We start from the raw sequence: 11,067 nt of genomic DNA, 5'->3' as shown, positions 1-11,067 counted from the left end.
CACCCTGCGAGGTGGCCCCACTGGAGCACAGGAGGACAGGTAAGGAGGGGCTGTCCCTGACAAAAAGGGAGAAAGGACTCTGGAGGCAAGAGAAAGGGACCTCCTTAGGACAGTCCTATGAGATGGCTGCCATTGTCCCTGTTTCATAAAGGGATAGAGAGACGCTTCCAGAGATTGTCATTGATCCAAGGCCACGGGAGCCATGTGGCAGAGCCAGAATTTTAACTGAGGTCCGGGGCCTCTTAGCCAGGAGTTGCCTGGAGACCAGCCGCAGTGCAGAGGCGCTGAGTGGCGGCGCGTAGGGGAAGAATTCTGCAGTTGAGCTGGGAGCACACGTGGACCAGGTGGGGGGCGGGGGGATTGTTGAAGGACAGGAAACAGTGCCTGTAGGTAGGGCTCTAAGGATGTGGGTCCACTGAAAGCCAGGCAGGGGTCCTGAGGGTCAGGCCGAGGGGCCGGGCAGCCCAAAAGAGGATGGACTGTTTTGGGAGATGATAAGACTCGGCTGGGCAGGCTTGGAGCAGATTTGTTAAAAAGGTCAGAGGGTTCCCCTGGCTGTCTGCTGGCACCTTCCAAAGCTGAGGAATGACACATAAAAGGGCCCTCTGACAGCTGGGCAATAAAGGGCTAGGGGTAGCGCTGAGGGTGGAGGCCAGGAGGCAAGGGGGAGGAGGCTTCCAGAAGAGACTGGACAGGAACAGAAAGCTGGCCAGTGGGACGGTGGTGGAGGTGGGGGACAGATGGGAAAGGGGGCAGCCTGGGGAGTGGCAGCAAGCGTCAGGAGGCCTGGGGGCCAGGACAGGAGGGCTGGCCACACAAGTGGGAACTTGGAAACAGGTTAGAGGTGGGGAGGATACAGAGGAGTTGGGGCTGAGAAGAAAGGAGAGTCACAGATGCTAGGACAGGAGAAAGAGGAAGAGGGTATAGAAGCCAGAATAGACAGCGAAGTTTGATGCCTTCCAGGGTGAGAGCTGCGGAGAAGGCAGTGGCACCCCACTCCAGTACTCTTGCCGGGAAAATCCCATGGGCAGAGGAGCCAGGTAGGCTGCAGTCCATGGGATCGCAAAGAGTTGGACATGACTGAGCGACTTCACTTTCACTTTTCACTTTCATGCATTGGAGAAGGAAATGGCAATCCACTCCAGTGTTCTTGCCTGGAGAATCCCAGGGATGGGGGAGCCTGGTGGGCTGCCATCTATGGGGTCACACAGAGTCGGACACGACTGAAGCGACTTAGCAGCAGCAGCAGCAGCAGCAGCAGCAGCAGCAGCAGGATGAGAGCTGACAGGTGGGGTGTTAAAGAAGCATCCTTGGGTGGAGCCAGGACAGAATAATGGGCAAGGGTGAGGGTGCTGCTGACCACTCGCCTTCCATTTGGGGAGACTTGGCAGAGGAGGCTGGCATCAAAGTGGTGGCTCCTGTATTGGACAGTCAATGGCTATTGCATCTACCCATGCATATACATGCTTATTAAGGGCCTGTAGGGATCTCATTGCACTCTAGTGAGACCCATCTGAGGAGGGATTATTATCCCCATTTAACAGGTACGGGTAACAGCACTTCCTGGGAAGCATCTGTGGACACTGAGGGACAGCAGTTGTCAAACGGGGCTTATGTTGTCCAGAGGACACCTGGTAACCGTGCCAACTGGTTCCAAGCACTTCCATCTCCCTTAGAGGCTCTTCACCCTCTGCAGCCCGTACTTTGCATAGGAGGAAATTGCAGCTCACAGTGGCTGAGACCTGCTAAAGGTCACACAGCAGCCGAGCAGGAACTCTTCGGGGTTATCTGGCTGCCGTGTGCAATCCTTCCACTGTTCTTGTTTTCAGGTTTTCTAACGTTGCTTTCAAAGCAAGTTTCTATCAGCTCCTTAGTGGGCGGGATGGGGCTGCAACCCATTCTGTGCAAGGGGCAGCCAAGGCTTTGGGGGTGAGAGCCAGCTCGGGTTACAGGAGTCACAGAGGAAGTCTGCCCAGGAGCGGGGGCCAAGCCCTGGGCCTCTCCCACTGACCAGCTCAGCTCTAGGTTTGCTGAAAGCCAAGGCTACACCCCTGGGGAGCCAGGAGTCCAGGCCCGGTTTTGCATAGGGCCCTGTGTGAAGGTGTTTCCTTCTCCTCCGTGGGGCAGCCACTTTGCTGGGCTGCGGTTGAGTCAGCCTTAGGCCCTCACTGCTCTCCTCCTGGTCCCTGAACCTTGACTGCCAGGGAGCCGGGATTACCCCACAAAGGCGTCCCCTCCATTCTGGACCCCTACAGGTAATACACCTTGGGCCGGGGATCCCCTGCCTGTGCCCAGAGGGGCGTGCACTTCCACCTGGCATCCTGAGCACCCTCTAGGATCTCAGGGTGTTAGGGGGGAGGTGGAACGCGTCTGGGACTGGAGCAACCAAACAGACAGACGCTTAAGCTGACCAATGGGTGTGTCCCATGAGGGTCGGAACCGTGGGGAGGGCTGGACGCTGGATTCTGCCTCTGGGACCAGAAGGGACTGCAGGGAGGGGGCGCTGCTTGGGACCCTGGGCTCAGAAGCCCACAGCCCAGCTCTCAACCTCAGGACCAGGGTAGAGTCAATTCTGCAGACCGTCGCTCTGCCTCCACGCTCATACACACACACTGGGTAGCCCCCACGGCACCAGGGTACACACCACCACACACAGCCCCATCACACATACACACACAGGTGCACACCCCACCGCGCTGTCACCAGAAAGTCAGAATATACCACACAGACGACAGTCCCCTGTGCAGCAGCACACAGTGTCATGATGCCCGGAGACACACGCAGCTACAACACTCACACCCACAAAAGATACAGGCTCCCAGAGCCACGGTATGCAGACGCCTGCCAAGAGCAGAGGTTCACAGCAGCACCAGGCAACACGGGCTCCCACGCCAGGCCCCAGAAGAGCCCCGAACCCTGCATCTGTACCACCCCAGACCTGCACACGGCAGACGTTCAGGAAATGCTGTTAGCGTGGGCACAGGCATTTCCACAGCGTCATGCAGGACACCTGATCGAGACTCCCACCCACCCTCCCTGGGAGGGTGGGGCAGGGGCTTGCTCGACAGGCTCGCTGACTCAGCTGGGAGGGCACAGATTCCAGGCAAAGCCAGGACCTGCCTACTGGGCGCCCTCTCCCTACCCTGGCCCTGCCTGGTGCCCCGGGAGGGAAGGGACTGGCGGGGCAGGGGGAGCGGAGAGACAACCCCGGCCCGTGGGCTCAGGCCCGGCCGCGGGCCCCTTGCCACGTCCACACGCCCCTTGGGGCTGCACAGGTGTTTTCCTTCCGGAGTCACCGTGGTACCCGTGCTGCTTTGCAGCACTCGGCTTCCACGGCCAGGACCCCAGCCAGATCCAGGCCAGGGCGCAGGGATCCCAAGCAGTCAGAGTAGAGGGGTCCGGAGCCTCTGGCTCAGGGTGCAGGGCTGGCAGCAGGGGCATCCCTGGGCTGGAGGCCGCAGGGGGAGTGGGTGCTGCGGTTACCTCCGGGGAGGAAGTTGGGCTGTGGGCTGGGGAGGAGGTTGCCTCAGACAGGAAGGCCCACTGGGCCAGGACAGGGTGGGGGTGAAGAGTGGAGGGGAGGAGAAGAGAGTAGGGGGATTCCCAGGGCAGGGGGCCAAGCAGACGTGTGTGTGAGCCTGTGTTTCCCAAGCCAGATATGTGTCTGGCTGCGTGTGTGTGTATTCCCCCTGTGTGTGCAGCTGCATTTCTGCATTTAACTAGTCAAACATTTACCGACTATCTGTCGTGTGCACAATTCTGGCTTTAGGGGTGAGGCCCTGGTCTCTCTAGCTTCAAGGTCACAATCCAGTTTCAGGGGTTCAGTATGTGTGTCCAAAAGTCTGTGTGATTTGTAAGTATCTAGGGACACGCCTTTGTCCCCGGACTTATCCTTGTGCAGGTGAAGCCATCTGTGGTCCTTGTCACCCTTGTGTGCTCGTGCCTGTGTGCAGGTGTGAGGATGTGTGAGGCACAGCTCTTGGTCTGCACATTGATCTGGGTCTATGACTGCCTAGGGCCCTTTATGTGGAACCAAGTATCATGTGTTTTTATACAAGGGTCAGTGTGCATGTGTGACCAGGTATACTTCCCACTGGGGGTAAGTGTATCTACATGTATCAGTGTGTACACATATGTCTCTGTCCATGTCTTGGAGTATGTCCTTGAGTATGTTCATGGGCCTCTGTAAGCGTGTGTCCATGAGTGCCTGTCATGCTGCCTTGATCTCAGCCTTCCTGGGCTTGTACCCTTCCCACCACAGGGGTGTATATTTGGGCAGAAAAGGGCAGCTGGCTCCAGGATGTGCCCTGTACAGGGGCAAGGTCTGACCTGACCCTTGATCTGCCCCCAGGGAGCCTCGTGTGCCCAGCCTGGGTGCTGCCCCGGCTGATGCCCCAGAGGGGCCACCCAGCTCCAGAGGAGCTCTGGTCCCTGCCTGGCCTCCTCATGGCACGTGAGCCAGAGCCCGAGGCTGACGGGCTCCTGGATCTCAGCTTCCTGACAGAGGAGGAGCAGGAGGCCATTGCCGAGGTCCTGAAGCGAGATGCCCGCCTGCGCCAGCTGGAGGAGGGACGGATCAGGTAAGGCAGAACAAGGGGAGCCCTGGAGGAAGGGGCCTCCGGCCTTGGGGGGCTCAGGTGGCCCCCACCCCATCCCTTCAAGGTGCAGCCTGTTGGATATCTCGGTAGGCCTTGCTTTTGCCCCCTGGTCTACTTGGCCCTTGGCCCGCTCAGCTCATCACCTCTCCCAGCGTGGCTGCACCCGCTCCCTTGCTAGCCTCCCTGCCTGCACTCTCGCTCTTTCGGACCCACCCGCCATGCTGCAGCCAGAACTCTCCAGATCTATTCTTGGTATCCACTCCAGAAACCTCACATTGTTCCCCGGCATCCCATCAGGGACAAGCTCCGCATTGTGGTCCACAGGCCTCCCTGGTTGGTCTCTGTCAGCCTCTCCCATCTCACCTTCCACCAGTAACCCCACCCCCCGACACACGCACTCAGAGTGTAGTGCTGCAGCCACTTAGTTGCTCCACAGTCCCAGACACACCCTTCACTTCTGTGCCGTTCCTCGTGCCTGGAAGAAACAGTGAAGACAAGCACTATCAGTAGTGTTTGGGGACACACAGATACCTCCTAGCTTGAAACTTGGACCTCCCCAGCACCGCTCTCCTCATCTGTAAAATGGGGTTAAGGAGCCTACTTCATAGAGTTAGGAAGGGTTATACACAGTCATTTAGTAAAGAATAAATATTTTCCTTCTCTAACTGGAGAACTGAATTTGTCCTGGGTGAGAAATTCAAATGTCACCTCCTCTGTGAAGCTCTCCAGGATTCTCAAAGGCAAAGCTGATCCTCTTACATATATATGACTCCTACCTCATGGTAGTGTCCTAGTTTATTCCAGACTCAGTCCCCCACGAACCTGAGCACCTCCAAAGCAGGGATCAAGTCTGATTTACTGTTATATCCCTGGCCCCAGGTACAGGGCATGGCACACAGAGTGGGTGGCGAGAATATTTGATTGCATAACCGGTGACCGCCATGTTCTCTCCCATCTTCCAGCAAGCTCCGGGCATCACTGGCAGACCCTGGGCAGCTGAAGATCCTAACTGGGGACTGGTTCCAGGAAGCACGCTCCCAGCGGCACCACCACGCCCACTTTGGCTCTGACCTGGTCCGAGCTTCTATCCGCAGAAAGAAGGGCTGCAGGGGTGAGAGGAGCTCCCCAGAGGAGGCAGGCCTTGTGCAGCCCAGGTCACTGGGTATGTGCGGACAAGGAGAGGGGGCCCCTGGTACTATGTGACTCTAGGTGGGCACCACCCCTCCATGGGCTCCGGGGAGTGGGTGGGTATCTCCAAGGGCCAGACATCCCGGGAGCAGGGGTTCACAGAACCTCTCACCTGGGTGCAGGAGACCAGGCTGGAGGCAGCGATGGGGAGGCCGAGGCTGCAGGGAAAGAAGCTGAAGAGGCCCTGGAGCCCAGGTGAGGAGGCGTGGTGGGCAGTGGCGGGTGCCTCCCAGTCGGCCCATCCCTGACTACACCTCTCCCTCCTCCCAGGCTCTCTGTAGACGAGGGCCCCCAAGAGAGGTTCAGCGAGGCTGAGGTGAGCAATGAGTGACTCAACAGGCTAACGAGTGCGTGTACAGAGTCTCTGGAGCGGAGGTGGAGTGTACTAGGGAAAGAACCCAGCCTGTGAATTAATTGGGAGACCCTGGGCTAGGCCTCTGTCCTCCTCCTCTATCACATGGGGCTGTGGGCCCAGCCTCTAAGGGAAACCAAATTGGCTACTAGGGTTGGGGTGGGGGACAGAGCTGGGTAAGGTCCAAGACTCAGATACCACCGGTGGGGACCCTGGGAGTCAGGAAGGGCAGGCCCTGAAGTGTGAAGGGGTGTGAAGTAAAAGGGCCAGACTGGTCCTGCAGCTGGTTGCTGGCTCGGCCCTGAGGGCGGTGCAAAATCTGGAGCTGAAGCCTCTGACCTCTGACCCCATCATAACCTCTGACCCCTTCACCACCAGTCCCCACTGTGACTTCTACCCCTTGCTTCTTTCAGGGACCGGATGTCCCCTCACCATGTGTCTCCATAAAGCCTTCAGAGCAGGAGGAGGAGCCCCAAGCCCAAGAAGATGAGCAGGAAGGTGGGTGTTCAATGCACTGGGACGCTGGGGGATCAGAGACAGCTCTGTGTGTGCTGTGCTTAGTCGCCCAGTCGTGTCCAACTCTTGTGACCCCATGGACTGTAGCCCACCAGGCTCTTCTGTCCATGGGAATTCTCCAGGCAAGAATCCTGGAGTGGGTTGCCATGCCCTCCTCCAGGGGATCTTCCCAACCCAAGGATCAAACCCTGGTCTCCCGCATTGCCGGCGGGTTCTTTACCATCTGATCTTCCCTGGCGGCTCAGACGGTAGAGTTTGCCTCCAATGCAGGAAACATGGGTTCCATCCCTGGGTCAGGAAGATTCCCCTGGAGAACAAAATGGTAACCCACTCCAATATTCTTCCCTGGAAAACCCATGGACAGGAGAGTCTGGCAGGCTACAGTCCCGGGAAGCCCAGAGATAGCTCTAAGTGACCCCCAAACACCTGCTTTCACCTTTCTCCTGTTTTGGGGGCGGGGAGGCGTGGTCTCCACGGGCGACCGAAGGGCAGCCCTGGGCCTGAACCTAGCTGGTAAACCAGTCCCTCCAAATTTGCTCAGGGGCGGGCTGGCGGGCGGGCAGGGGAGGGGCTCGCTGAGCAGCTTGTGCCCCTCCCAGCCCCTGGCCTGGGGCACCCTCCGGTCGTCGCCGGCGAGGAGGCGGACCCGGAGATGCAGCCGCCGTCGATGGGAGAGGTGGAGCCGCAGACCCCGCCTGCCCAGGTAGGCGGGAGCGGCCCGCGGCTGCTCTCAAGACCCGGAGCGGATTCCGGGCGGGGAGCGCTTCTGCCCGAGGCTGCGAGCTGTGCGAGACCAGGAAAAGCCGCGGGAGGGGCGAGGGGTACGGGGGCGCCCCGGTCACTTAGTCACTTACGCCCTTCCTGAGACCCAGGCGGCGTCTGAGATGCTGGAGAATGGGGAGGAGACCCCGGGGCCCGAGCCCTCGTTCGACCGCATGCTCAGCAGCAGCTCTTCCATGTCCAGCCTCAACTCCTCCACGGTGAGGGGGTGAGGGAAAGGGTCTGGGGGTGGGGGTGGGGACACCTCCTTTCCCCGCATCCCTACACACAACCCCTCCATAACCCCTCCCTCGACCTCACTGCCCCACCCCCGCCACTCCCACGATCTGAACCCTCGGGGCTCCGCTTCCCCAGCCCCGATGTGAGCCCCGGTCCCCCGCTCTGACCTCCCACCCTCGGTCCGCAGCTGAACGGCAGCCAGATGAGCCTGTCCGGGGGGCCGGAGGCGGGCGCGGTGCAGGTGCGCGGCTCCGTGCACTTCGCTCTGCGCTACGAGCCGGGAGCCGCCGAGCTGCGCGTGCACGTGATCCAGTGCCAGGGCCTGGCCGCCGCACGGCGCCGCCGCTCCGACCCGTGAGTGCCGGACCCCGCGAGGCTGAGGCGCTAAGGGGGCCGCGCTCTCCGCCCAAACCCGTCGCTTTTCTTGGCCTCAGTTTCCTCATCTGCAAAATGGGAATAACCTTCTTGGGAGACGCAGGAGTTGAGTGACTTAACTCCTATAAAGAGCAGCACGAGGCCTGCCACGCGTTCCAGGCTGTGGCTGGAGCAGGTGCTGGAAGGGGCTGGAAGGGTAAAGGGCCCCCTCCCTTTTACCTCCGTTCCTCACCTCCCCCTCTCCAGCTACGTCAAAAGCTACCTCCTCCCGGATAAGCAGAGCAAGCGCAAGACAACAGTGAAGAAAAGGAATCTGAACCCGCTCTTCAACGAGATTCTCCGGGTGAGGCTTCGACGGCGGGGCGGGCCCCATTAATGAACCGAACCCCCGCCCCTTCCTGCGGGGGTAGGGCGGCAGGGCCAGACATGGTACTGTCACTCCTGGTCGCTCCAATCCTCCCTTCTGCGGGAGGAACGGCTAGGAGGCGCTCGCATTAACTCACCCTCCGGCATGTCGGTCTAGAGGCGGGCACGGCGCTAGTCCAGATCCCCATTTACACCGTCTGGGGCTCTCCGGGATTCCTTCCAGCAAGGAGCGTGGTAGGATAAGCCCCAGCGAAAATTCCAACAGCACCGGCCTCGACGCTGCTCCGTTTAAGTGCACCGCTTTCCCTTATAGCTCAGTTGGTAAATCATCTGCCTGCAGTGCAGGAGACCCGGGTTCGATTCCTAGGTCAGGAAGATCCCCTGGAGAAGGAAATGGCAATCCACTCCAGTATTCTTGCCTGGAGAATCCCATGGGCAGAGGAGGCTGGCGGGCACAGTTCATGGGATCGCAAGAGTCGGACACGATTGAGCGACTTCACTTTCTTTCCCGTCCCCAGTACTCTGTCCCGCAGACGGAGCTCCGGGGCCGCGTGTTGAGCCTGTCCGTGTGGCACCACGAAAGCCTGGGTCGCAACATCTTTCTGGGCGAAGTCGAAGTGCCCCTGGACACGTGGGACTGGGACTCCGAGCCCACCTGGCTCCCCCTGCAGCCCCGAGTGAGCAGCTGGCCTGCGTGGGGAGACCCCGGCCCAGATCTCCCGCCTTTATCCCACCGGGCTTTCCCCCAGTCCCCTTCACCCTCGAAACCTTAAGGCCCCATGCAGAGGTCTGGTCTCCGACAGCTGGTGCCTGGGTAGCTCTCGGATTCCCTAGGCGGTTCTCTCGGAGCCCCGCCCCGAGACCCCGCCCCATAGACACGCCCCACCAGTGTCCGGGGACTCCGCCCTCCGCCCCCCCCCCCCCCCCCCGTCTTTCCCTAGGTCCTGGTCCCCAGCCCCTGACAAGCCCGCCTCTCGCAGGTCCCGCCCTCTCCCGACGACCTTCCCAGCCGCGGGCTGCTCTCTCTGTCCCTCAAGTACGTCCCCGCTGGCTCCGAGGGTGAGTGACCGCCCCCGAGGGGCCAAGCCAGATGGGCTTTGAGAGGCGGGGAACCCGGGTCCCGCAAGGGTGAGGGGACGCTGTCCCCGGGGCAGGGCCTGAGCAGAGTCTCTCCACAGGCCCGGGATTGCCCCCGAGCGGGGAGCTGCACTTCTGGGTGAAGGAGATTCAGGATCTCATCCCTTTGCGGTCAGGGTCCCCGGATACTTTCGTACAATGGTGAGGGGCATAGCCACGTCCCAGCTTCCCTTCCTTTCTTCTGCAATGGAGCGCCCCCCGCCTTCAACATGCACCCACTCTTGATTCCCCCTGCCTGGGCTTTGACCACTGAGCAGGGGTGGAGGGAACTGCTTGCACAAACGCCTGGAGTCAGGAGAGTGAGGACTCCTTCCAGCAGCTGCATTCCAGTGACTGGCACCTATAGGACTTGTTGGAGAGCTGAGACTGAGACCTGACAGGTCTCCGGGCACCTATGGAGGACCTGGAAATCCAGGTTGTGGGACTTGGTCCTTGCAGTTCAGTGGTTTTCAAAGTAAGCACCGGAGGAATTCTAGGGGTGCCTGCATCTGCTGCCCCACCCTCAGAGAGTAAAACAGAGGCAGGCCCCAGTGAGGTTCTGAGCTCCCAGCCCTGATTCAACCAGAGGCTTTGGTTTCCCTTTAGGTTTTGTGCTTCTGAGTAATATTTTGTTTTGCAGAAAGAGCTCCAAGTGCCTGCTTTAGAAAAGTTTGGAAATCACTTCTGGGTGGTCTTGAAGGTGACTGAGGAGCAGCAGACAGGCATTTCAGGGACATTACTCTGGGGTCCTGTGGATAAGAGTTGTAATTTTTAAAGGCAGGAGATCGAAGTAAAGGTCCCAGCAAGGGTTTGAGGCCGGTTCTCAGGCAGGAACCCGAGGACGTGGGTATTGCAAGGGAGTGTGGGTAGGACTCAGTGACTAGTGGTGCTGGGAAGTGTGAGGGGGTGGCCGCTTGACGTCAGCCCAACTCCCCCACAGCTCGGTGCTGCCTGATGACAGCCGGGCCAGCCGCCAGAGGACAAGGGTGGTGCGACGCAGCCTCAACCCCATGTTCAATCATACCATGGTCTATGATGGCTTTGGGCCTGCTGACCTGCGCCAGGCTTGTGCGGAGCTCTCCCTCTGGGACCATGGGGCCCTGGGCAGCCGCCAGCTGGGGGGCACACGCCTCAGCCTGGGCACCGGTGAGTGGGGCAGAGCCCTGAGGGGACCTGATGCTAAGAGGCAGGGGCTCAGCGTGTGGCCTTGGGCAGGTCTCTGTCTTTTCCTGAGCTTGGTGTCCACTGAGAACGGGGGGTGGGGGGGTGGGTGACGGTGCATGACCAGGGACCAGGCAGTGTTCCTCAGGATCTGGGGTGTTCAATGTGACCATGCCTTCCACCCCTTTCCCCCGCCCACTGCATCCAGGCAGCAGCTACGGGCTCCAGGTGCCCTGGATGGACTCCACACATGAGGAGAGGCAGCTGTGGCAAACCCTCCTGGAGCAGCCATGCAAGTGGGTGGATGGCCTTCTGCCCCTCAGAACCAACCTGGCCCCCAGGACATAGCTGCCCTACATGCTCTACAAAACCCCTGTTTCGGGATCCCCATCTCAG

At 60.0% G+C, this 11,067-nt stretch overlaps 1 protein-coding gene across 1 annotated transcript; it reads left to right on the top strand.

The window, feature by feature from the left end:
* The first annotated feature begins 2,153 nt into the window (after positions 1–2,153).
* SYTL1 (synaptotagmin like 1) lies at positions 2,154–11,019 on the top strand. Its single transcript, XM_068968832.1, has 15 exons — positions 2,154–2,255; positions 4,352–4,580; positions 5,561–5,709; positions 5,909–5,981; positions 6,057–6,102; positions 6,588–6,636; positions 7,254–7,357; positions 7,521–7,634; positions 7,841–8,007; positions 8,275–8,371; positions 8,913–9,071; positions 9,375–9,453; positions 9,573–9,672; positions 10,451–10,656; positions 10,880–11,019. The coding sequence occupies exons 2-15, from the start codon at positions 4,390–4,392 to the stop codon at positions 11,017–11,019; spliced, it is 1,674 nt and encodes a 557-aa protein (XP_068824933.1). The 5' UTR covers positions 2,154–2,255; positions 4,352–4,389.
* The last annotated feature ends 48 nt before the right edge of the window (positions 11,020–11,067 follow it).

The sequence above is a fragment of the Capricornis sumatraensis genome, chromosome 3, assembly GCF_032405125.1.
Source record: "Capricornis sumatraensis isolate serow.1 chromosome 3, serow.2, whole genome shotgun sequence".
Taxonomy (NCBI): domain Eukaryota; kingdom Metazoa; phylum Chordata; class Mammalia; order Artiodactyla; family Bovidae; genus Capricornis; species Capricornis sumatraensis.
This window is presented reverse-complemented; position numbering and strand designations above follow the sequence as displayed.